The sequence below is a fragment of the Corvus hawaiiensis genome, chromosome 10, assembly GCF_020740725.1.
Source record: "Corvus hawaiiensis isolate bCorHaw1 chromosome 10, bCorHaw1.pri.cur, whole genome shotgun sequence".
NCBI classification, from domain to species: domain Eukaryota; kingdom Metazoa; phylum Chordata; class Aves; order Passeriformes; family Corvidae; genus Corvus; species Corvus hawaiiensis.
In genome coordinates, this window is record NC_063222.1 from 18,906,952 (window position 1) to 18,933,232 (window position 26,281).

Below are 26,281 nucleotides of genomic sequence, written 5' to 3' on the forward strand. Positions count from 1 at the left end.
ATGCTTATGGCACTGTGGCCATTTTGACAGTCTCCAGCTGTGCAGATAGGTTAGAGAAAGAGAATGTGTTGGTGGTGGATTTTTTTCCCTGCTGCAAGTAGATTTTTGTCTCCCTTAACTGAGTAAAGCTGTGTATTTCTGGCACAGTTGTATCTATTTTTATACTAGGCTTTACTAGCATAACTATTTCTGTGTGACTTTGTGGTTCATTTATCCACACTATTTGAGGTAGTTGCTGTGACAGCCAAGCTCTCTAGTGAAGGACCAGTCCAGTTATAGCCCTGAGACTGTTTAGATTAAGGGTTTCTTGACTGGTTTAGGTCACGCCTTGACATTGAGGTTCTAGCAGCTACTGTGGTTGAACTCTCATGTTGTTTCTATAAGCAGATTCACACAGGCTCTGTGAGGCATTAGCCAAGTTTTGGAGAGCTAATCACAGTTTGTATGTAGACATTCACTACATCATAATCAGGTTTCCTCATCTTCTCCTTTTGTCCCCTCTTGATTGATCATATTTTCTTGTTTACTTCCCATGTAAAGAGTTCTGGTTTTATATATGAATAGCAAACATGTAGAAACACAAATAAATGTTAGAAGGAAAATAGAGATTATCTTCTGAAAAGAAAAATGAGACTCCTTTCCCATCATCCCAAAATATTTCTAACCACTCCCTGGCTTTTTTGATGCAGGAAGCCAGAGGAGATGGACTAAAATTCTGTCTGTTTGCCACTAGGCCATTCAGGCATGCCATTACTTTTTCTTAAGGATTCAACTACTTCATTGTTATACACTCAGATGTTATTGTTCTACCCTTAAGTGGTTTCAGGTTTTTGCATAAGCTTTGGAATAAAGCTGGAGGCACTGTGACCCAGACTAAGTAGTAGCACGAGTTCACAGCATCTGTGCTGGATTTGTGTTGGAAGGTTCCTTCACTTTTTGCTCATAACCACTTAGAGGCACTAGAGTGTGGTCTTTCCAGCTACTCCACAAACCTTCTGCTGTAAGGGGCGGCCACCTGCATAATTGCAGAGGGAAGAGACTAGCAGAGGGCCAGCTACTTTGTTCATCCTTACCTTTAGGTCTCTTTGTAGGCAAGATAAGTGAGAGGTTTAAAAAAACCCAGTCGTTGTCTAAAGGGTTTTATCAGGCATTAAATATGGTGGTTTGTTGGTCATTGGTTTTTGGGTTTTTTTTCCCCCACCTCACCTTAACTGTTTAGGATGATCCTATCTCACTGACATCACCAATGTCAGGACAAGACCCTGAAATAAATTGGTTCTGCTGGATCAATATCTCTAAATAAATTAGCAGAAAAAGAAAATCATTAGCAAGGAAATCACTTTTTTGTTGAACCGTCATGCAACTTTAAATTTCTGTTATTTAGGGTATGAGTGGATATGCGTTACATAGTTTGGAAAGAGGAGGTTCTTGAGTTCACAGCCAGTTATACTGATGCAACTCGGGACAATCCAGGTTTTGGGTCAGGTTCTGAGGGCAGAAAATGCTAAAACTGCATCATTCTCTGAGATCTGCACTTGAGCTTTACAGTATATTTTGTTACATCAGCTACACTACACTGGTAGGTTTTAGTTATGCTGGGAAGGAGGGTTATATGAGTACTGTAACCAAAATGAAGTATGGCCCAAGGACATTAAGGACTATACCTTGGATTATATCCTTGGTAGCATTATTTGTATGCAAACTTGATTTTGTTCCCAGTACATTGTGCTCAACTTTTAATGTTGGGGAAAGTCGTATTGTGTAGTAGAAAGCTGTGAGGTCTCAGGCTTTGAAATTACAGTAAGGGTGACCTGTATCAGTTGTTAATGTGCAAACATCAGCTTCTGGGCTTGCCCCCCACCACAGTTGAAGGCCTGTCCTTTTAAACTGGAAGAAATTTGTATCAGGAGGACAAATCCCAGAAGCAACTCTTACTTACCAAACTGGCTTTGAGACCTGAGGCAATAACACCCAAAAGAGTTTTCCATTGTAATCATACCCTGAAATCTTACTTAGCAAGGGCTTCTGATGTCAGCTTTGTGTTCTCTGGTGAGCTGGATTGGATATCATTCTTTTGCAGAGCAACTCCATGTCTCTTGCCAGCTCTGTGACCTCCTGGGTCAGCTCGTGAGCCTGATGTACAATCCATTAACAGGATGCATCTGCTGCATGCAGTGGGAGAGAGGCCACACTACTGTGTTACAGTTGGGAGATGTTTCCAAAGCCTCTCTGAAGTCCTGTTTTACCGTAAGGTTTTTCTCTTAGCTGCCAGTTGAATGTTATCTTCCATCATGTCATTTGACATGTGTAGTACTGAATTGGGAGATAAGAAACCTGAGAGGATTGTCAGAGCAAAAGGTCTGGATTTAAGAATAGAAGGTCAGAGCAGCAGGTCTAACAAGCTGAGGAAACATTTATTTGAAGATTTAATCAATGCCTGCCTATCTAGTGTTCATTTGGATAGGGATCTGATGTGGGTAATGGTAAATTTGAAAAGTGTAGTTTCAACTACAGTAATCTACTACAGGACCATAGTCCCTTATATTTTTAACACGCCTGATATAAGTTTTACCTTTTTTTACCATTTTCCTTTTCTAGTAGTGGTTTGTCTGGTGGATAAGAAGCAGGGGTTGTAGTTTTTGATGCCTGCAATTTTCTGCTCAATACACATCCTGAAGCCAAGACGATTCTGGCTTTGTATCACAAACACAATACATTCACTCTCCATAAAAAGTAGCACAGGCTCAAGTCTGAAACCCACAAATAGGTTTTTTGGATTGAAGTAAGGTGTACACCTTCCTGGAATATTTTGGATTAGGGATAAGGTAATAAGATTCTCTAAATTTTGGATTTGGGGTAAACCAGAAACTGCTTCTTCAGATGTGCAGTTTCTGTCAATAGTAGAGATGAGTGTTAACCACTGGAGAATCTTTCTGTGACCTGAAAGCTGTGAAGTTGTTTGCATGTATTATATACGTTTGCATATACTGCACCTGTGTCGTGAAATAGAATAAATGCCCATTATGTTTTTATTGCTATTCAGTCTGATTATATCTACCTGTGGCTACAATTAGGTGAATTGATGTCCCTTGCAAATTTTAGGTCTCCACCTAAAATGAGTGACACCACTCTTGAAGCTGTAGAAAAGTAGTGGGTTAAGTTCTGTCACTGGACAAAATTACCAGCTCCTCTGTAAAGTTAAACTGTCATTTACAAACTGTGAATAGGGAAGAATTTTTTGGGGGGGATAGCTGTAATGACTACCACAGGCTCCTATTTTTTTTGTACTCTGTGCTTTTTTCCCTCAAACATGCTTTTTACTGCAACTGTGCATGTGCCATCAAGCTGTAATAGTTGGTGGCAAGTATTCCACTTCTTACTTGTGAAATTTCTGCACCAGCAGACTACATGAAACCTAAGATCAGGGTAATAGAAGGTTATTAGTTTGGTTTTTTAAATCAGTCTCTAAACCATTCAGAGTGGATTCACCAGGCATTATGTGGATGTTTGCTCTTCCATTTAAAAGTAAAGTGCTCATTGCAGCAAACAGCATCTACCCTAAGTGAGCTTTTCTTTGGATGAAATATATCAGTTTTCTGCATCTCTGTCCATGGGATGATTTTTGTATTTTTCCATTTATGTATGGAAAAGAAGAAACAAGCCTACCTCTTCATGTAAGTGAGGAGAAGTTTTTCTTTTCCTGCTGATACAGTATATAATGCCCTTTACACAAGTTGCTGCAGGTTTTTTGTTTACATGAGCTCTTTAAGGGTAAGGTGTTGCTTTCTGTAGGGGTTTCCACAAACTTTTCCTGTTACTGTCCTCAAATCATAGAATAGCCCAGTTTGGAAGGACTTTGAAAGGTTGTCTGGTCCAACCTTTTGTGATTTCCTTTAATGTTAAAACTTTCCTTCAATGTCATCTTTTGTCTTGATGCCTACATCCATTTTCACTGGCTCAGGTCATCATGTGTTGAAATGTCTCTCATCATGATAAAGGTTATCTGCTGGTTTCTTTTGCTCACTTTTTGGTGTCTATCAACGTCATCCTTGTCTTTAATTTTAAATTGTCTTTGCCAGGACCTGTGTGTATAGCACTGTTAAGGTAATCATTCACATCAGGGAATTCTAAGTGTCATGGTAATAAAAACAAGAATGTCAGATTTGTAAAACTGGTTAAAGAATAAAAAGAACTTTATTTTCTACTCACAGTGAAGAGTGGCAAGTTTCTTATGTCTTCTGTGTAAGGCTGTATATTTCTGTTAAAGAGCAGCCTGCTAAATAGGGTATTTATGTGCTTATTCATCTGTACAAATATGTCCTCTAAAGTAAGTACTGGCACGTTTGCACAAAAAGATTGGAAGCAGAATAATTAATGTTGGTCTTATTTCATTGTGTTGAACTGTGTACTTTTATTTTAAATTAAGACTGTTCTTTTTAGATACAAAGCTGTTCCAAGTATTTTCGTCTCCTTGAAGAGAACATGGCATATTTTGTACTAAACTACTCAAACCGTGAATTACCACCGTTCTTTACTTTAGTAACTACATCCTAGGTTTCCCTCCAGAAACTTTCTTAGTTTATCCCCTGGAGCCTTTTGGGATGAAGAATTGATAACATTGCTGAAACACCTTAAATTGTCTCTCTCAGCCTTTGTTATGCTGTGGTCAGAAACTCCAGTCGAAGTAAGTGTGGAGAATAGTGGCAGGTGCTTTCTCAGAAGCTGAGGGCTTCTGATCCACACCATGTTCAGGGTATCTCTCTTAGCTGCCTCAGTGGAGTGAGCAGTACAGGTCATATATTCCTGTAAATTTGTCAGTGCTTTGTGTGTAGCTGTTCTGACAGTGACAGTGTGGAACAATGTGCAGACTAGGTGTGTTTGCCAGGTGTTGAGAGGAGAACTTCCAAATATATCACAAGAGAGACACAGCAATTTCAGTTCTAAGGCATACAAGTATGAGGATTGGGAGAACGTGTTTATACTTTTCTTTTCAAAGCTAATAGTCTGTTAATTTTTAGCAAATTTTTATTGGTTTGTTTTTTAGAACTGTGCATTTCTCTGTGATTTATTTCTGTTAACTTATTTTTTTTAATCTTCTTTATTTTAATGTGTGCCTGTTTGCCTATAAAGGGATATTACTCTATGAGCCCTTGTGATGACGGATATGTAAGTGTCTCTCTTTATTTCCTTTCACGTTGCCTGCTCAGTCTGTCACAGTCTGTATTTCTCTCCATTTCACAACGTGCAGCAATTTTCTCTGCATTTTAACTTGTCACACCATTAACTGTGTGGTTTATGAAGAGCCAACAAATGTGCAGGGCTTGGAAATTGCATGGGGAATGGAATAGATGTTCTGGCTAACCTTATGGCTTCATAATGCACATAACACAGCATGTCAACATGAGAGCAGCTTTGTCCACAACTTCTACATGAAACACAGCTTCTTATAGCATGCAGGAATCAATTGTTTCTTCCATGGAATCATCTGTATATAGTATACATTCTCTCTGAAGTGTGCCAAAACCAGCTGACCCCACAACACCTTTGACAAAGCAAATAAATATTATTGCTCAAGATAATTCAGCAAGTTGAGTTGTGCTCTTCAGAGGGGTGTTGTATTCTGTGTATTTGTATTTTTCATTCCTAAAGTCAAACTTCCTTTTGGTAGTAAAGATTATAAAATTCTTTCACACAGTTAAAATGATCCTCTCTCACTGAAAACACAAAATTATATTTTGTGTAGTGCCTGTAACTTGTGTAACCCAGATGGAAGTTTGTATTCTGGCAAGACTACAAGTGCACCATAAGTATCTAATTTTGCCCATAGTCAGTGCATTCTTTGTGAAGAAAGGAAATGAGTCTACTTCTAAGTAACTCAGTATGTAATCAATTCATAAAAGTCATTGACACAAATTCTGAAAAATGCCAGTCAATTTAAAATAATACATACTTATATTTTTATCACTTTCTTTAGGTAAAACAAGATTTTGCCTTTCAAGAAAAGCTGCCTAAATTTCAAACATATATATCACCTGGAATTACAGTACACCCTTGTGGGCATTCAACTTTCCACTTAAAACAACATTTTATTTTGAGAAATAGTCATAGAAGTATTGAATGCAATGGACTATTCCTTACATACTTCTTTTTATCTTGATGTAGAGAGAACACTACCCACATCTACCTATGGTGAAAGATCACCTGTATCAATCAACCTGTTCCCTTTGATGACATGAATGTTCATAATGGACACTTTTTGCTTGATGTTAAGCATTTTGTTCTCCCACATAATGCTCTATTTTGAGATTGAGAAAGGTTGATTACAGATGAGCAATTATGAATCAAATGATTTTTGCTAAAGAAGAACTTTTTTCTTATAGAGATTAGTATAAAGCATTAGTTAAATGTAACTTTATACAATGTAGAATGTAAAAACTTACTGTGCAGAGTTGTTTATAAAATATTTGTAAAGCTGTCTGACTGATTCTGAGGTATTTCTTGAATACATGGGTAGCTTTCAGCTCCCCTCACTGTTTATGTATAGTATTTTATACTTTTTTCTGACATTTGTGTTGTAATTACATTATCACACAGTATTGCTGTGTGACTTTTTAATGTACACATCAGATGTCTTAGAGAATCTGTTTTATATGGCAAGTGGGAAGTTTTCATAACAGCATATCTCTAGTATAAGTAAGAGAAAAACATAATTTAAAACATTTGCAGATCTTCTTATGAAATAATACTTTGCATAGCCCCAGTAAACCTGCCTGGTTACACAAGCTCAGGGTCTAATCCCTCACAGGCTGCATGGAGCAGTCTTCTTGTTATTAGTGTGTAGCAAATGAACTCAACATAGATTTGTGAGTTCTAATGATTTGTAGAAATCTGCTCAAATTTTGGTTTTACTCTTCACATATTCATCACATATCTTTGATTATTGATTCTGAATCTGCATTGGATTTACACTGAATTCTTACAGCACATTTTCAGAGTGGGAACTGAGGACAGAATCTGGCTTTCAGCTTTGCCTTCAGCATATTATGAATATATACATCAAACAGCAAAGGGGATATGGCTTGAATATAGGGCTGCAGTATTTGATAAAAACAGTTGTGGTTTTGGCTTGCACATGAAGTGCATCTGTTTTCTTTTATAAATATTGATTTTTTTTTTTCCCTTTGAACTTCTTTGGTTTATTCCATGCTGTTTGTATTCATGCCTGTCTTTGTTCAAAAATAAAGGGATGCCATCTGTGGCTAATGTGCACTGTGACAGAATTATTTGACTTAATGTGGCACCTGGTTTGGCTTTGGCAAGAACCAGCACAAACATAAGTCTACCCCATGATCCTACCGGAATGAGCTATGCTTGGGCTGTTTTTCTTCTTGTGTTTCTTTTTCTTTCCTTAAGACACTGAGATTCTGTATGTCTTTCAATTATGACAAATGATCCTCTCTCAAGATAGGCTTTGCATGAAATAAATTTTTTTCAAGATGAAGTCTATGGGTGTTGGGACATAGGAACATGTTCACCCTGGCTTCTTCACACTCTATTTTTCATAGGCAATCTAAGGTATACCGTTACTCAAACGGTTACAATTATGTTTAACCTGTTTCAGGAAAGGTGAGACTGGGGAAAGGACTTGGGAGAAAATGCTGAGGAAATAAATCTTGTAATCAAAGAAAAATTATAGTGAAGAGGAGCTACTAAATCATTTCTATTTATGGTGTTTGTGCCATAAGTATTCGATTGTTTAATAGCAAAATAATAACTTTTAGCTCTTGCACTCTGCCATTCATTGCTAGATCTCAAACCCCAGCATGTTCAAGAGATTGATGCCTGTATCTGCTTTCCAGATGAGAAAAATTGAGGCCCAGAGACGTGAAATGACGTTTGGATTCTGTCTGCAGTTGTTGGCTGAATCAGGACAATAAGTGTGTCTTCTGAGCCAGTGCCTTACTCACCATGCCACAGTTACAGATACAGATTAGCTTACTTATGACTAATTGCAATAATGCAGATGTAAAGGAAGAAAGGAAACCTCTGCCTGTGACATGGTTGCATTCTTTCTGCTTATCAGTGGTGCTGACCATAGATTGAGAAATGACAGTGCAGTGAAGAACAAACCAGCCCCCCAAAACTTTCTCTATTCCTGTTTAGCTTTGATGATTGAACCTGATGTAATAGGAACTTTATCCTTACTGCTTTCCCAGAAAGACCAAAAGCCTGAAAGAGCTTCCTTCCTCCTGTGCAGGTTCTAGACTGATAAACTGGGTCTGATCAGCAAAGTGACCAGAAGTCTTTCCAGCTCAGTGGTTCTGCCCTCAGAGCCCCAGTGTAGGGCCTGCCTCGCTCTCTGGTGCCTTTTTGGTGTAGGTGGAGTGCAGAAGGAAACCATACTAAATACTTTGCTGTACTCCATCTGCTGGCTTAAAAAGTAATTTGGGAATTAGTAGGACCTTGTCCTGTTTGATATGAATGTTTTTCCAGTTGAAGTTTCTGTAGTTTGAAATTTATAAAAGCTTGCAAAATCCTACACTTGCCAAGAAGTTTTATTTGTGCAAAAGAGTGATATGTGTATCTTAACCAGTTATCCTCTGGTTAGATTTTGGTTGGAGCATGTTTTTCTTTCTTAGACAGCAAAGAGGTGTGTAAAAAAGACTTTGTTGAGAAGCAGAGAATCCTTATATACATCTATATATCCCTAGTGCCCTGCTCTGTTTCTTTTCTCACTGCTATTCTCTGTTTGACCTTCTCATCTCCAAGGGCTCTGTAATTTTTTTGCATTCAAGTGCTATAGTCACTTTCTTCCATTTTCTCTAATGGAGAAAGGAGAAAGGTGCTGACAGAGGCAACGAAAGTGATTTGTGATTTCATTGCACATTCAGCTACAAGGTGTTAGGCTTTGACTGGGAAAACAGCTGTGTTTAAACAAAATTAAGTCTTTATACTTATCAAAAATGCTAAGGAAAATGAACGAGGGCAAAACAGTCTAGGGGCAGATATGATACTTTAAAGACTTTTATTCTGTGTAAGATAAACTATGGTATGAGAACTGCTGGTCAAGACAGGTTACTTTTGAGGTGTATGACTTGTTAATTGTGTATTGTGTACAAGTCATTCATTGACAAAATATAAAACGCTTTCCAGTGTGCATATAAGCTTATTTCACATCTAAGAGAGCAGTTCCTTGTATTGCAAGGATACCCACCAAGTTGTTTTCAAGAATATGTCAGTTGGTGTAATTCAATATTCTCTATGGTATTTCATGCTTTTTATCTCCTAAATCCCACAGTTTTACATCTGACAATAGACATTGATTATATAGCTCCCACTGAAAGAGGCTTGGTTAGGAGAGAAGACCAGTTTCACAGGCATAAGTGGTAACAAGAGATTTTTAGCAGAGAGATCAGCACAAAGAGATGACATTGAATATTCTGCAAATACAGCATGTAGTTGACATCAGAATGCATGACATGAAGCACTCTTATGCCAGAATTGCTGCTTCTTTGCTCACCTACAATTAACTCTAGCAAAAACTATTTACTGAGGCAGACAACTTTCGTGTGGAACTTTTATATGGTTGCTGTTCCATGCTGTGTAGTGGTGCCTGTATATGCACTGTGTCACCCTGCATCAGAGAAGAAATATCCAGGATTTAATTATAATATCCTAGGCAGAACCACTGAGAAATGGCATGCTATTTCATATTGGTTTTATCCATACTAGAATACATAGTCCTGTCTTTACATATTAATAATTATACATAGGGGTATATTTTGGTAGCAGCAGGCACTTGATAACTTTAGTGTTGAAACAAAGAATTACAATAAATTTATATGTAGGAATGCATGCTGGGTCTCCAATGAAATATTATTGCAATTTCAAAGGTATGAAAATTTATGAAGTCAATGAATGTGCTTAGCAAGTTCTTCATCTTCCTCAGTGGGCTTCAGATAGTTGTTTCTATTCATTTTTTATTATTACTTTTTTAAGTGCTTCAAGCATAGGTAATTTGTGGACTATGTGGGTGAGGATAATATAGCCAGATCATAACAAAAGAGATTTTTACCCGTGAAACACTTTAAGGGAAAAGAAAGATAAACACTGAAGTGCTCTTTCTTTAGCTGTGTTTCTGGTTTACAGCACAGGCTTTATAGGAAAAGAACTGCAGAACCTCAGTGAAAAAAATCACTTTGGACCTCATTGGGAACATCATGTGAAATTTGGACTAATCTGCTGTAATTTCTTTTTTTCTTTATTTTTGTGATCCAGGCTTCCACACTGTTACGAGCATCTTTAGCCTCTATGTAAGTATTTGTTGCTGAGCTTCATTTCTATCTGTAGAGAAGAGGAGGAGGGGTTTGTAAACTAAAGTACACACTGCCAGTTGTGTGCAAATGGGAATCACTCCTCCTCTGTGCTTCCTCTGACCTGAGTGAATGTTGATGCAAATATTGTGTGGTCTGTGTTCTTCTGCTGAGCAGCTTCAGTAACATTCTAATTTCAACAGAATGTTGTTAATCTAGTAAATTTGCCATTCCACACCTGTGAGGTTGTTGCTGTATTTTTACTGTTTCCACATATTTCAGTCCTGTTGTTGTAATTGGTTTGATTCTCACAAATCCAGGAAAAAGGGAAGTCACTAATATGGATTTTTGGGTGCTTTGACTTTAATTTTTTTGTGTCTGACTTAATAAATTTTGGCTTATAGTATTGAATAGAGATGGTATATTCAAGGTGAAGTTTTATTACATTTTTTGAGACACTGTTTTTATCCTGTTGTTTACAAGATAATGGGACAATTAGGATTAAAATTTGTTTTGAAAAGTGGTAGGATGGGAAGATATTAAAATATTTTAGTGGATTGTATTTAAATATTAAGATTAAAACATTGACTGGAACCAGTTTTCTTAAGGGAAATTTCTATTAAATTTCATAATAGCAAGATAGTATTGATGCATAGAAAGTAGTCCTGTATTAAGTCTCATGTTAAGCCAGCATACTCCAGCCTGTAAAAATCCACCTTTGCCTTGGAGAAGACATTTCTGTGTGCCTGAGGGCTCAGAGGTGGAGTTGGAGCTGCAGCTTTTTACTGCATCTGTTTCTAATTGTGTCAAGAGCCACGAGTGCTGCCCTCATGCCCTTGTGGTCCAGTAGGGGAAGGGAAAAAAAGGATGTTGCTGTACTGCTTTGTACCAGTAAAAATCTCAGATGATCAGCTGGCTGGTTGTCAGTTTACTTTCTGCAAGTTGTGATGGTAAGTGAGCTGCATGTATAATTAAAAAACAACCCTGAATTTAACAAGTCTGTTGCCCTAACACTATAATGGTAATAAAAGTGTGAAAATGTGGAAATTCTTTTCCTGAAGCAGACTTCCTGTTTTTGCTCTTCTCACCTCAGTAACATCAGCTGCACTGAACAAGGAGAGAGTTTTGATGAATGTCTTTTCCGTTTGCATTTAGGAAGACACAGGAGGTGCCATTGTTGCCCTCTTTGGATTATGAGAAGTTGAAGAAAGATTTGATTACAGGGAGTGATCGTCTCAAGGCCCTCTTACTGCAGGCTCTGCGCTGGGTAAGGACAGGGCCTCTGGAGGCATCCAGAGCTAAGATCCATTTTGCAAACAAGATGGTTGTTCTGGTGATGAGTTCAACATCACAGGCAGCTTCACTGTTGGCGAGGCTAAGGCTGTTGAGATGATGAAGGTAGCCCAGGCAGGAGGTGTCTGTTTGTAGTGTAGCAGTGTTCTTCTCATCTGAGGAGAGACAGATTCCTCACATGAGGAATTCCCAGATTTCTGAGATATTCAGTGGAAATAATTTTTGATGTGTTTTCAAATAAATTGTTGTTTTAGGCAGTTCCTTTTTCCATATATCTTTTTTTGTTTACATTTATATAAATACTGCTGTATCCAAGACATACCTGACTCTAATCACCAGTTTTCCTTTATAATCAAGGTATTTTACAGGAACCTACTTTTTGGTTGACTTGGATCATGTAATGACATTTCAGAAAAATTACAGGTGACACCAGGAAGTTACATTTTCCTGCTGAAAAGGAAGCTGATGTGTTCAAAGTGACAAACATGAAAGATGATAATAGTGGAATTCTGATCAAGTTTCAGTGTCCATTTTCACATAAAAAACAATCCGTTTGTTCTGACCAGTGCTAGTTTCTAGCCCAATGCTCTGTCTCAGATGTTTAAGAAAAGCACCACATCTGTAGGTTTTTTAACTTTATGGGAAGTAATACTGTATCCTTCCTGTATGGGCAATGATGACAGCTCCCAAGTAACAGTTTTGTAATGGATCACAGAGCTGAGGTCAGGTCAGTTCATTTCATCTCTTTCCCTTAGATGAATTACTGCTCCCCATGAAAGAGGATTCTCAGCTACAGAGTATCAGCACCTTTAAAATCTCCAGGAATCATCAATCCACAGTTTTGGCTTTTTGGGGTTTTTTTTGACTTGTTTATTTATGTTGTTTTTTATTTAGCGCTTGACAACATCATATCCTGGAGAACAGAGAGACACTGTCATGCAAGCCTACATCAGTAATGACCTCCTAGATTGCCACAGCAACTGTCAGGTCAGCTGAAACTGAGAGTTGTCAGTTGTCCAACTTCTGTGTGATACTGCTCATTTGCGTCTATAAAGTGCTGATCATAAAATTTTATTGCTGTCTAGAAGGGGAGAAGAAAAAAAAAGGTAGTAGTGGCAAAATGGGGTGATACATTTAGTTTCTGCATCCCAGTCTTTAAATGTTGATGGCAAAGGTTTGCATTAAAAGAGCTCTTAATGTAGACACAGTTCTTGTAGACAAAAGGAAGTTTATCACCTCTCTGTGTTTCACTTCTGTGAGTTGAACCGAAGCTTGGGGCCCTTTGCCTTCCTTATCAGATGCTATGTCTCCTTTTGAGTGATTGTGTATTGTTAAATAATACACTCAATTCATTTCGCTGATCTAAGATAAGAACTAAATTAGGACTTCAGTCCCAATGCGCTATGGAATGTGTCATTGTGCACCTGCAATAGCGTAGTCAACAGTGTTTCTGTGAATTTGAGGTGAATTGGCACCTTTCTTTAGAAAGGGGAATTGCTGGTGTGTTGATTTTGAGTTGTTGTTTCAGCCCCTAATAATTCTGTACTGTTGCTAACAAAAGCACAACTTTTTTCATTGGTTGTAGTGACTTTTGTGCATAATTGAGTTCCCCGGGGGTTCGAGGCACTGAGCCTACTTGGTTTATTGTGGCTTCATTGTCTTTGCAACAGTCACTTGTACCACTAGGAAACGTAAGGGATTATTAAATCAACCATCAGTTTTTCTCCCTGTAAGTTTCTGTAAGAGGGAAGTTATATGTAATGGCTGAAATAAAACAGATTAGAAATAATTGCAATATGGTGGTGTTCATAAGTTACTGAGCTGCTTCCCACACTCTTCGTTGTCAAAGAAAAGCATTCCTGTTCAGGTAATATTACTGCACTTTAGTTCATCAACAAAACTAAGCTGTTTGGTTTGTGGGGTTTTTTGTCACTGATTGAATATTAATTTTAGGTACCAGCTTTAAATGGACTGTGTTGGCTCATTATAACTTCCACTCTACACCATAGAGCTTAATGGTGTTTTAACAGACTCAGCTGGGAAGCTGTAATTTGCCTATTTGTTCATTTTCCATCTCTTCTTCAGCCCCCGGCAATAAAAAAAGAAATTGTACATCATATTGACAAATCAATATGCATTCAAAGGGGGTTTTTTTTCTGTGTAAGTTTAATGAAGCTTTTAAAACATTATGGAAGACTAACTTTTGTGTTTTCCTTCTTTGTGGTTTATTAACATTTGCTTTCTTTTCCAGAGAAGCGTCCTCCAATTGTTATATTCTAAGAGTGAGGTAGTCAGACAGTATATGGCAAGGCTCATCAATGCTTTTGCTTCACTGATGGAAGGTAAAAGATTCACTGCAAAAAATAAGATAGCATTTTCATATAATGCTGTCTTATAGGTGCTTCACCAGTGCATGTCTGTGCATGTAGAAATTTAGAGCCTTATTTGCACCCTTTTTCTAGGGATTCACTATCTTTTGTTACATGCATTCAAAACAGCTTTTCAGTATCTGGAAAGTTTTCATTTTGACACTGTATATTCAGCATTTCTGTTTCTGACTTGTTTTGATGATTTGTGATCTGTGTGGAATCTTACTCAGATACTGCCTTTAATGTAGTCTTCAGTCTCTTCATGAGGGTTAATGAGAGAAAAATCCCCATTAATTAGGGGTCCTGTGGGCAGACCTGCTACCAGGCTGTGCAAGAGTAGCTACTGTGGCTCCTGCAATTTCCTGATCCTCACCTGAAGAAATCTTTGTGTGCAGTGCTAACAATCTAGATGCATATAAATCCAGCTTTGTATCTCTGCCTGTCCCAAATTAGCTCTTGGTTTGCTGCTATTTTTGGAGCTAAGTATTGCTAGGAGATGAAATCTCATTTGAAGTCAGTAGCAGGAGGGCATCTGACTTTCCCAAGCTCCTTGGACATCTCTGTTCTTTTCCTTAATTGTACAAAACTGATAGATCAGAAAGCATATACTCACAGTGGATTCTGTGTGGTATTAATTTGGCAAGTGTGCACCTCTCATACCCCAAGCATCTGGATTGAATGCAACTGGTCTGCTACATAACTTTGTGCAGGTTTGTTTGGCTCTTGGCACAAGACTGTGGCTTGTCAAGAGGAAACTGAGGTCAATCCTGCTTACTTTTCCAAAGAGAGGGTGTTTTTCTGTCATAGCTGCTATCTCAGCATCTGTTCTTTCATCGCTTTTTGCACCAGGTCGTGCCTACCTTTCTCAGAACCCAACATTGCTGCAAATGCTGGAGGACAGACTGAAAGCTGAAGACAAGGATTCCCTTACATGGGAGAATGTTCTGGGGGCTCTGCAGAAATTCAGCCTCAGGTGATGAAAGCACAGCGTGTGGTGGTGACAGCAGGAGAGGAAATGCAGGCTAGTTAGGCTCTGTTCAGGGAGGAAAGAAGAGCACTTGATTTCCCCATAACAATCATCAGAACCCCTGACGGCTGATGAAAGCAATGTCACTTATTATGGAGGAGAACTCAGTTTTGCTGACTGAATTAACCTGACTTCCTACCAGCTGTCAAGGCTCAAGTAAATGCACATCTCCTGCCACAGCCTCGTGTGCTTTGTATGTTCCTTAACTGAAGAAAGTGAAAATCTTAATGTAGAAAGCTCTGATGATCCTACATTGAAAGAAATAGTTGTGTTACATTCCAAAGCATAAGGTTTTAATTTTCCTTTCTGCAAACATTTTTCAGGGATTTCATCTTTGTTCCATTGACCCTCTTTCCTGGAGCTGTCTATGCATGGACTGTCTTGTTTGTTACTTTTGCATTAGCAGTCTGATTCAAATGCCCACCACAGAAGAAATAATGCAAATGCAGTAAAGGGCATGATGTTGCTCTATTTATCAAATAAATATGATCTTAGGAATTCTGTTTTCACAGTAGTCAGGAGGAATACTGAAAATTTGGAAGTTTTTTATTTTCTAGAAAGTAACGATCTTATAGAAGGTTAATTCCAGGTACTTGACATAAGGAGAACTTTTTTAATATGTGGTCAGATCTCCCTTGTTTTCCTTAGTCCATGCCATAGACTTGCTGCAATATCCAGCACTGAGAAACATATGAGCTATCAGGGCCAAAGCCAGGAAAACACCTGCTTTGATGTTTGCAATTTAAATTTAAATCCTCTTGGAAATAATGTTATTAAAAATGCTATTCTTCACTAAGACCTTTCTACCAGTATATACTTCTTTTTTTGTATTGTAAAGTGTGGAATTTCTATTGTAGATCACAGTTGGCCACCTGGCACTTTATTCAGCATAGTCTTTAAGGGGAGCTACAAGTTGAGTTAAAAGAGCATGAGATTTAAGAATGTCTAGAGAAAACTGCAAATAGATTCGAGCAAAAAACCTCATTTGTCAAATCAACAGTACAAAAGTGCTACAGTGCTATGGCTACCTATGACAGAAGAAGTAATTAGTTTTCTGGATCTGTTGTGTGTAGCTGGCTTTTTAAACTAATTTTAAAAGACAATTGAAAATGCCATTTTAGCTGGAGTAAGAAGCCATAGAAAACAATGAAGAAACTTACCTCAGCAGTTCACATGTTTAAAAAGAACAAAATAAAACAAAAGACAAAACCCCCCAATCTATCCAACAATGTTTTAGTCCTCTAACCATATGGGAATCTGCATCTTCAGTTTCTTCAGGCTTTGTTAATTACTTCATTTAATGATTCTGCCAAAATGGGTAGTTTAGGGATTTTTTTTTTGGCAGGCTAGTGTATTTTTAATGTGCTTATACTGGCTATAAATATATTTGAATGCTGTTTGTGTTGTGATCTGACATTTGTGATTTGTGATCTGATTTTGGTTTTTAATCCTAGGCGTTCACTGCAGTCGGCAATGATCAAAGATGGGCTCATTTTCTGGCTGGTTGATGTTCTAATAGACCCAGATTGCCTGTCTGATTACAACCTGGAGTATTGTGTTGCCTTGCTCATGAATCTTTGTCTGCGGAGTGCAGGTGTCTTACATTTTGAATTACAACTTTGTTCCAAGAAGTAGATAGGGAAGATTGTGACTCTTTTTTTCTTGTTATACCAGGATTCTTTCAAGTGGCTACAATCAGAAGCAGGGACCACAACCAGAGATATTTGAGTGTTGTAACCAGTGCTTTTGGGCACATCTCTTTTCCCAAGAATCCCAATTATGGGAGGTTAGCTTCACCAAATTTTAAAGAATTCGCAAGGAAATAAGCAATGGCACCCTATAAGATTTGATTCTTTTTCACATTAGTTTGTGAAGGCTGCCATTGCTACATTCCAGGCCCACTTTTCAAAGGACACGGTGTGTCCACTTACACACTGTGTGTAAGAGATTTCTTTGTAAACAGAAAGAACTGGGTTGAGGAGTAATGGCGAGGAGATTAACCTTCACCTTGCCTTCACTTCTAGAATGCAGAAATTCTCCCCAAGAGACTTAAAAAGAGCTTAAAGTAAATTTCCTTTTAAAAAGGAAAGTAAGGCAAGGGTGAAAAATTGTCTGCTTGTTGTAAGCAAAAAAATGCCTTTGTTAAATTTTTTAATCCCCTTTGTGTTGTATCCTGTCCAAAATTACAACTGCATAAATCCAGAGTAACTTCACTGGTTTCAACTCAGTTATGCTGAGCAGCATTTGTCAGGAACAAGGAACAGTACTGCTCTGTGCAAACTATATTTAATACTGATTCTAAAAGGTAAGAAAGAAACTTGCTCTGACCTGTTCTATTTTTTCAAGCATATTTATGTGTTCTGCCTTTGCAGGGAAGAAAATATGTGCAAGTATCCCAAACCACATGCTCAGAGTTCTTTCTAGTCTTCTTGGCCATGAGAATCTTAAGGTATTTGTACAGCAAACTTTGGGTTAATGAAAAGATGGAAAGAAAAATTAAAGAAACAAGAAAGGAAAAATTGGGAAAAGTAAATTGGTTTTGTTTCCTTTATTAGACCCTCATGTAATTAAGTTGCATGAATTTTTCCTAAAATTCACAAATGTGTATATTTTATTTTGTTGAGCGGTGATTTTTCTAGACAGAAGTATGTCTTCCTTTAACAAATGTTGGCAGCTAAGAATGGAGGCTTTTGGATGCAGTTACCATGCAGTCCATGTGCCTTGATTGCAGTTTCTGATGCTGCTTAAATGTCACCTCAAGCTTAACTCGTTCATGAGATGAACAATGTGTGATGCAAATCTATTCTGCAAAACATCGGGTGCAGGGAAACACATTTGCTGTAGTTTTAAGGAATACTATATAAAAGCTGTAGACTTGTGACATTCAAGCCTTAATATCTTTTTATCTTCCACTTCGTTTGACCTGTCACTTTAACCTTTTGTGGTTCCTTTCTTTTCTGTCTCAGGGCACACATGCGTCTTAGATGCTAAATTGAACTACCCCAGAGGAAAATGCTAAAAATTATTAGTTATTTCTACCTGATACTTGTCAGCACATCACTCTGATACCTGCTGTCTGATATATAAAGCATTGCTTTAGCTGTCCCTGCAGAGGGGCATTTCTTTAACCATGGAGTAAAATTTAAGGCAGAAAGAAATGCAGACAAATATTGTACAAAGCTGAACTCGTGGAGGCAGATTTTTTACCAGGATATTCTAGAATAATTCCGTTACAATTGTGCAAGGTGTTAGGAGACTTCTAATAAAAATGAAATAGAAATTCTGGTGTCTTGATTTATATGCAGTGACTGTATCATCAAGGGGTTTTGTTTATAACTTAAACTAAAAATAGAGAATATACTTCAATGAAGTGCTTTGTCCACGTGTTATGAATTCATTAGAAGATGCAGATCAGTTCTTCACTAGCATTGTTTTGATTAATCTGACATACCTTTATTGGATTCTTTCACTACCTTTGTTTTGTGATTGATGAAAGTTTAAGACAATATATACTAATATAAGGTAAAATACTAACCCCTAGAGCGAAATACTTAGAAAATGCTACCATATTGTTGAAGTCTGTGCCATAAAATTACTTTGAAATTTCTCTCAGAGGGTGCATTCTTACAATGTACTTTACACTTAGTTTGGCAGAAGTTTTATTATCAAAGTCAAAAGTGGACTACAGTGCTCTTGGGTCTGAGGAGAGCTTCCTGAGAAGCTATGGAATCCTTGTGTGAATCCCAGTCCCTTACTTTCCCTGGCTTCCTCTGCTCCCAGGCCTGCTCATTGTCCACTTTTCCAAAGGTACAGACAGAGGATGACTGAAAATCTTAGTGCTCCAAAAGTAACTGGCCCATAGAAAGGGTCACATAAGTGTTGGTAAAACTAGTTTGACTGATCTGGTGGCTTTCACTAGCCATAATTCAGAGCTTTTATGCTGGCAGGTTTTGCCTCTCCTGAGGGACAGTAACAGGCAACAGAGTGAGAGGATGTTTGAAGCTGCTTTGGCTTTATCATCCTGCCTAAGGCTAGAATGCTTGAAGCCTGTCTTGAGTTAATGCTGGCAGGGTCTTTTCCCTGTTCTTTGGTTTTTGTACTGCTATTAGTGTTTGTCAGAAACTAGCCTTCTTTTTCTGCTTTTCTCTCTTAATTTTTTTTTTTTTCCTCTTGTGGCTAGGTCAATCTGCAAGAATACCTTATCGGAAGCAGTGGGGCTGTTTGGGAAATTGGCATGCAGCACACTGGTTTAGATCCAGTTTAGAATCATATCACAGTATATTTGCATCCTAAAAGTTCTCTGCTTCCCATGTGAGAATTTTTGCAAGTCCAGTCTAGCCTGGTTAAACTCTTTGAAGTATAGTTGTTCTACACTTTCACTCTTATATTTTACTGATAGTCCGCTGGGATGAATGTAAGAGTTTTTCTTCATGGTATGACAATTTCTTCGTCTTAGATCCAGTCATATGTGCATGGAGCACTGTACAGTATTCTGGCCATCCCTTCTGTCCGAGAAGAAGCCAAAGAAATGGTAAGAAGTGCTGCTTTGCATAGCATGAAAATCAACAGCTCTGCCAGAGATGGCCCGGACAGGGACCTGCTGAGCAGGGCACAGCAGGGCTGTGAGGTGGGAGCCAGGGCACTTTGAGAAGCGAACCCACAAGAGGCCCTCCCACTTTGATCCTCAGGGAAGTATGAATGTATGTGTCAAACACTTCTGCCATGTTTTCAGGTCTTTTTCCCAGGAGTGGAGCCTCAGTAGTGTGAAGGATTCTGTCTGAATTATAAATTAAACGGGTTATTTTAGAACTGTGTGTCCTTCCAGCATTTTGTAGATTCCTTGTGGCCCAGGAGATGCTTTCATCTCGCCTGCTACTTCTTCCCCTAATGTAGCTCATTCTGCACCAGTGAGTAGCTACTAAAAGGAAGAATTCTTCTTGCTGCTTTTCCTTCTGCCTGGTATAGACATTGTTATTTGGGAAGGCAGCAGGAGGAAGGTTTCAGAACTTGGAACTGATCTCCTGTGAAAGTCTAATGGTAATGACTTGTGTTTCAACTTCTGTGTTTGAGGAAGCTGCTCCTGGGATAGCAGCACATCTTTGTATCTTAAGAACTAACCCAGGGAGTTATGCAGACATGATTGTTGTCGGATGTTCCACCTCACAGAGCACAGAGGATTGAAAGTGATCTTAAATGGTTAAAGACACAACATCAAGCCTATAAGGAGCCATAAAGAGAGAGACCAGGTTTAAAGTCAAAGCTGGTTCTGCTTTTTGCTTTCCTGCTCTGAACCTTGCACTGTTGTCTCTGTGGATGTAAATTTTACCCTGTTCTGATGACTATTGGTTACTGAATTCAGAAGGCAAAAGCAACAGATCTATTGTAAAAATTTGGTGTTCATCATGGACATGTCTCTGTTTAAGCCTCAAAGCAATCTAGAGAGTGTATTTCTTTTGTCTGTGCAACACTTGGAGCTGGATACCATGGTTTCCTTCACACTGCCTGATTTTCCTGACCAAAAAAATATATATTGTAGCTAACAGATCTCTGTCACTGTGGTCACATGAAATACTGATCTACCAGTGTTTTCTGCTACATCCAGGGAATGGAAGAAATTCTGCGCTGCTTTATCAAGGAAAGAAGTGAAGAGATGGTTCGACAGATTGAATATGTTATCAAGCAACTCAATTCAGGTCAGAACACATGCAGCTATCAGAGCTTTGAATCTTTCACAAAAGCCATAAAAAAGTTCATGTATTTACTTGGCATTGGAACCTTCAAAGAGTAACAATAGTGTGATGGTCTGAGAGAGGGTGAATAGGATTTGAAAGTCATGTGTTTTAAAATTTCATTTATGTTGTAGTAAGAAAGAAGAAGTTAAAGGCTGAGTAAATCTCAATTCCAAAGTTTTGGGACCGTAAATAAAATGACCTTGGCTGTTTTCTTTCATACCAGGGATGAGAGACTGCTGCCAACTGCAAAAATGCAGTAGAAATTTGTAAAACAGGATTTAGGGACTAGGTCTGTCTGTGCTCATCTCTTGCTCCATTGAGGTGTAGTTTTATGTGAAATGGTTTATCCTGAATACAGAGCAGAGACCATCCTTTTTGGAGAGTATGTTGATGGGTCACAGGAGGTGTAGATGCTGTTAATACAGACAGAGAAGGTGGAATATTTATTCCATTTTCTGTTGCCTGTGACTGAAAGGAAGACTGAAGAAAGAGAAAGCAAATAATAAAAAGGAGATTAATTCTGGTTGAATCTTTCTGTGCAGTAAACATAGAACGAGTTGAACTGCTCTATTTGGCTTTTGGGAAGAGAACACAGCCTATCTTACAGTTCTAGCTTGTAAAAGAACAAATAAAGTATGCAAGCACTGTATTGCCACTATGTCATATTTGTTCTTCAAGGTTATAGAATCTCCTCTTCTACCTGAGAATGTAATTTTTAAGAGGTTTTGTCTGAGTTGATGAGTACAAGTTGTGTTTTCAGATTTCCAACATAAGCCTGGCCACTTTTTTCGTGAGGAAATAATTTTGTCCGAAAGTTAAATAAGTATTCTGCATGAGTACTAATGTTTTATGTACAAAAGCAGTATAATATTAAAGTATTTGTAGGGAGAAGTAGAGTTTCTTATTAAAAAATATTTGAAAAATAGACAAACTTGCTAGTGCACACACTTTCATTCAAGTCTTGTCAGTAAATACAGTGAGATGTCACCGTGGATTTTATGAGAAAGTAACAATTCCAGAATGTTTCTATTTCTGCCATTTCCCAAAATATGAATTGATTTCAGTGATTTCTAGAATGATTTTAGGATCAAATTATTTCAATAGTTGCCCTGAAAAGGACATGTCTATATGAGAGGCATGTTATCTTTCTTGCTCTTGTAAAAGTGAGGTGATAATGAGATTCTGTTAAGTTGTACATGTGCAGCTTAACTGACACCATTTTGGTTTGCTTCTTTCTAGAAGAGCCATTCAATGACAGTATTGTGTCTGATGATGAAGAGGAAGAGGAGTATGAGCAAGTAAGTGTAAAGGCTTTCTGATGCCTTTTAGAAAAATTCTTAACCTTCTAGGAAGAAAATATTTGTGTCAATAAACCAGACTTTGTTTTTTGGTGGGTTTTGGTTTTTACTTTTACTTAATTATTCTTGCATTAACAAGAAAATTGGATCTGTTTCCATTACCTTTTCTTCATTTCTTCTTTAATTTTGGCAACTCACCACCTTTGTGATAACTAAAGAGATTATAGCTTGGTGTAAGTGAAGAGATGAGGAGTTGCTGTAGCAGTAGAAATCTTGCTTTCAAGCAGACCCATTGGGTGCAGTTAAAAAAAAAGGAAGCAAATGAACCAGTATGTTACCAGAATAGTTTATAAACAGGTTGTCACTTTTTCTTAAGGTATCATTATCTATTCAGGGTATGACTTTATTTGCAGTTTAGAAACTTTGAAATGTATTAATAAATTGCTGGAATGTAAGAAAGGGAAACAGTTATTACAAATAAGGAATAAATCCCATGGGCAAATAAAATAAAATAAGCATGAGAAACTATGTCATAGTAAATATAAGCTGATTAGCTGTGTATTTCCTTCTTTGCTAATAAGTGCATTTTATACTAGTATTTCAACATCTTTTAAGAAGCTGTTTTCATAGAGCCATGGGTGTAGACAACGCAACATACTTGATCACCTAAATTAACAATCAAAGCAAGATGTAAATCATGTGGGGGAAATGTCATACCCAGTCTTCACTGGTGGTGTTGCCATTTCTGCATTGCCATAAATGCACAGTGGGGGCTTGAAAATACAGTGTCAGCAGTTACGTTGGAGTTTTTTCTTAAGGAAATCTACCCCATTGCATTTTTATTTTATTGAGAAGCCTTGCTTGAGAAATTTAAAAGAAGAGCTGTGGTAGATGTCCTGGAAGCAGTATTTGTGCATATTTAGGTGTGTGTATGTGTGCACATACATTCATAGTATGTGTTTTGCCCTGAAGAAGTCAGTGACATGGAGAGTTAGTGAACTGCAAAATGTTCTTGTATTGGAAGTGTTCCTGCAGAACATATTTAGTGAAAACCATGTTTTTAGACAAAATACAAGGTTTTTGTCCTGAACCAACAAAGAGTAAGACACATAAAACTTAAGTCATTTGTGTCCACATTCTAGTAGCTCATTGCACAGTAATGGGAATGACAGTGACTGGGGAAAACCAAGTCTAAGATTTGTCCTGTTACTGCAGCCTGAGAGAGTGCATTTTCTAGTGCATGTTGAACTTCTGATGTTTTGAGAGCAGATAAAAATGCAAATATCGTGACTGTGTAACAGGTGTGGTGTGCTCTCAGTCGCTGTGGGGTGCAGCACCTTGCAGGATCCAGCCTTTTCCTGGCAGTGTCCAGGGAAGCCTTGCACTGGTTGCATTATTTATCCAGTTGTTGTGTTGTGTATACCTTTGTCTTGTGGCACAATAGGTGGTGAACTAATCATCCCTTTGCCTAAAATTAGAGCTATGTGGAAATTCTAAGTTCAGCGCTACAAAGAAGTTTTATTTAATGATCAGCTCTCCCCTTTTTATTCTAAGGGAATACAGTAAACCTCTTTTTCTAATAAGATTAGATTATTGTAATTGTTTCACCTCCTACAGTCCTGAAGTCAGTTTTTGGTAATCTTTCCACTCCTCCAACCCAAAATCAATGCTTGTGGGCTTCCTGGAGATTAACCATTAAAACTTACCTTTGCTTAAAATGGTACTTTAACACCTTTTAACTAATGTTTCAAGGCTTCAAGTGTCTTGGGTGTATGGTGAGTAACCATGGTGATAATACTTTTACTTGAATTTCAGTATACTTTTTTAAAGGATAGTGTGTTTGGTTGGGAAAACACATAGATAAGGAACTCCTTCCTGAAAGGTGTGGCACTGAATTGCATGATAATGTTGAATACTTCCATCACTTTACCTGTTCCTGGGAATGAAAGGAAGGTGAATTCTGTTCAGTCCTACCCCCTAGATATGTTGCTGCTGCTCACCATCAAAGACAAGGCTCTAGGTCAAGTAATTTTGAAATGCATTTTTGCCACTGGGCCATAATGTGATTAAAATGGACTTCTGGCATTTCTTATTATTTGACTCAAAAAGTAACAGTAGGCTTTGAAACAGAGAACTGTCCAATTCCAGTTTTTCATTAGCTTTGCCATTATATTAAAAAGAAAAGCCAAGTTTGAAACTTTTTAGTGTAACGTTAATTGCAACACATTCTGAATCCTTATTGCTGCTGGGAACTGTAATTCTGTTCTGCCACAAGGACATCTGGTTTCTTAGTCCCTCAGTTTAGAAAATATAGTTTACAAATATCAGGGCCATAATGCATAATGTTGTAACTTTGTTAAATAAACAAAGATTTGTTGACTCACTACCTCAATGCTTGGAACCCTTTTGTATTTTGGAATTGCAGTGAGGTATTGTTCTCAATGGTGTTCTGTGATAACATCTGATGTGATCATTTCCAAAACAGAAAGTTTTGGAAAATTTTATCGAAAGTCTTGCTTTTATGTAACTTTTAAACTACTACAGACTGAATGCATTTCAGGATATGCCCATATATTGCCAGTTTTGCCAATTTAGTGACATGCTTTCAGACTGCTTGCTGATGCTAGAATTTGTTGCTCAATACGTTTATTTATACCTTTATAACTTAAGATACAACAAAAAGACACTCTCATGCAGCCTCAGTTTGCAGGTTTTGCTCAAGCTTTTATTGTTTACAAGAGCATGCAAATGTTCCCAGTGCTGTTACAATTATCTTTCATGGGTTTTTTTTTGCTTTTATCTGTGTTTAATTTAGAGTTGATGAATTCTCTCCTGGCTTTGAGCAGATCTTGTGGTAATGACTACTTTCTCCTAAACACTGTGGCCAAGATGCAGTTGAGCCTGTTAGAGGAAAATTCTGGAATTTCTAAGGGCATCTTACATTCAGAAATTTAAGATTCTGTACTGTGTGACTCTGGAGCATGTAACCATCTGAAAAATGCCTCTGTGTGTACTGTTATTCAGAAATAAATTGGCTTTTGTGTTTGTTTGGTGAGCTTTAAATTAACTAGTGTAGAGCTTAGGATACACTGGCTCCTGGAGTACATACCCAGCCTTGAGATGTCAGCCTTCTGGGGTGTGTTGACACCCACAGTCACAGTGCGTGTTTCCTGGTGCTCAGTATTCTCTTGACTGGTCTGTTAAATACTAACTTAATTTATCTTCAGTATTTGATCTTTGTGTTTGCTTTTTATTTGACTTGGACCATCTTGAAAAGCTGCTTGTAAAAGTGAATATGTGATATTGTAGCTCTGATTTAAAAGTTTAGTTACAAGCTGGAGCTGTGTGCGGTGACTGTACAGTGACGATTTATCAGACACCCTCTGATCCACTGTCACTCAGCACCTGGCAATAAAATCAGAGAGCTGTGGTGTGAAAATACACTTCAGCCACAGAGTACATCAAAGGAAAGAGGGCTTCAAGCCATTACATTACAGGGCTTTGCTGCCAACATCTGCTGCAGCCTGGGAGCAGTGGGGAACAGGGCACCTATTGTGTTATTTCAGCACTGGAGTGATGGCACATCGGGAAAAGTCCTTATTTCGTACAAGGAGACAGATGAGGGACACTTTCAGGCTCGGTTACCTGGTAGTAAGTAATGTCAGGGAGCAGGATTGGCTACATTAACAAATCATGTAAAAAAAATCCCACCAGACCTATTTATGGAGCTCATCTTTGCAACTTTGTCTGCCCCCCCATCAAAATACAGTATATTATGGACTTTGGAGTGTGGTTTCTTGGTGGTGAGGGAGTTTATTTTTTGCTTAATACAGGTGATCGTTGCCCAGTCTACAAGTGTTCATCCTTTTGCCATTATCTGGTTTCTTTTTCACACATACCCAGCTTTCCAGGTAATTAAGAGCTGATTGTGACTATTTAAAACTGAGTCTAAATCTTACTACAGTGAAACTGCTTTTCATTTTCCTTGTGCTCTGGAGTTCATCAGAGTGCAGTGGCCATTGTTTTTAATGGAGTTTATGCCAGGCTCTCTACATAACTTTACAATATACCTTTTTAGAATGATTCCTTTACTTTTTCTCATTTACTGTTTTTGACAGTCATTTACATTTACTGTCACAACCTGTTTCAAAAGCAAAGAATGTTTTCTTCATCTGTAGTGGGTCTGTCTTAGGATATCTTGTGCAGGACAGAAGAGTATTCTTTTTAGTAGTAAAACACAAGCAAAAAT

General features: G+C 37.9%; 1 protein-coding gene across 9 annotated transcripts in view; it reads left to right on the plus strand.

The window, feature by feature from the left end:
- ARMC9 (armadillo repeat containing 9) overlaps window positions 1-26,281 on the plus strand; it is a 60,397-nt gene that overhangs the window by 14,751 nt on the left and 19,365 nt on the right. For 4 of the 9 annotated variants that reach the window (XR_007205716.1, XR_007205717.1, XM_048314505.1 and 1 more), the window contains exons 10-21: window positions 5,131-5,166; window positions 10,279-10,313; window positions 11,469-11,580; window positions 12,501-12,593; window positions 13,858-13,948; window positions 14,825-14,948; window positions 16,457-16,596; window positions 17,375-17,451; window positions 19,459-19,533; window positions 20,605-20,695; window positions 21,974-22,032; window positions 25,866-25,943. Coding sequence is in view for 4 of the 9 variants with exons in the window: in XM_048314505.1 (XP_048170462.1) it covers window positions 5,131-5,166; window positions 10,279-10,313; window positions 11,469-11,580; window positions 12,501-12,593; window positions 13,858-13,948; window positions 14,825-14,948; window positions 16,457-16,596; window positions 17,375-17,451; window positions 19,459-19,533; window positions 20,605-20,695; window positions 21,974-22,032; window positions 25,866-25,943 (1,011 nt within the window). In the remaining 5 variants the exon portion in view is untranslated. The remainder of the gene's footprint in view (window positions 1-5,130; window positions 5,167-10,278; window positions 10,314-11,468; window positions 11,581-12,500; window positions 12,594-13,857; window positions 13,949-14,824; window positions 14,949-16,456; window positions 16,597-17,374; window positions 17,452-19,458; window positions 19,534-20,604; window positions 20,696-21,973; window positions 22,033-25,865; window positions 25,944-26,281) is intronic. The other 5 variants (XR_007205719.1, XM_048314506.1, XR_007205720.1 and 2 more) reach the window with 3 other exon arrangements.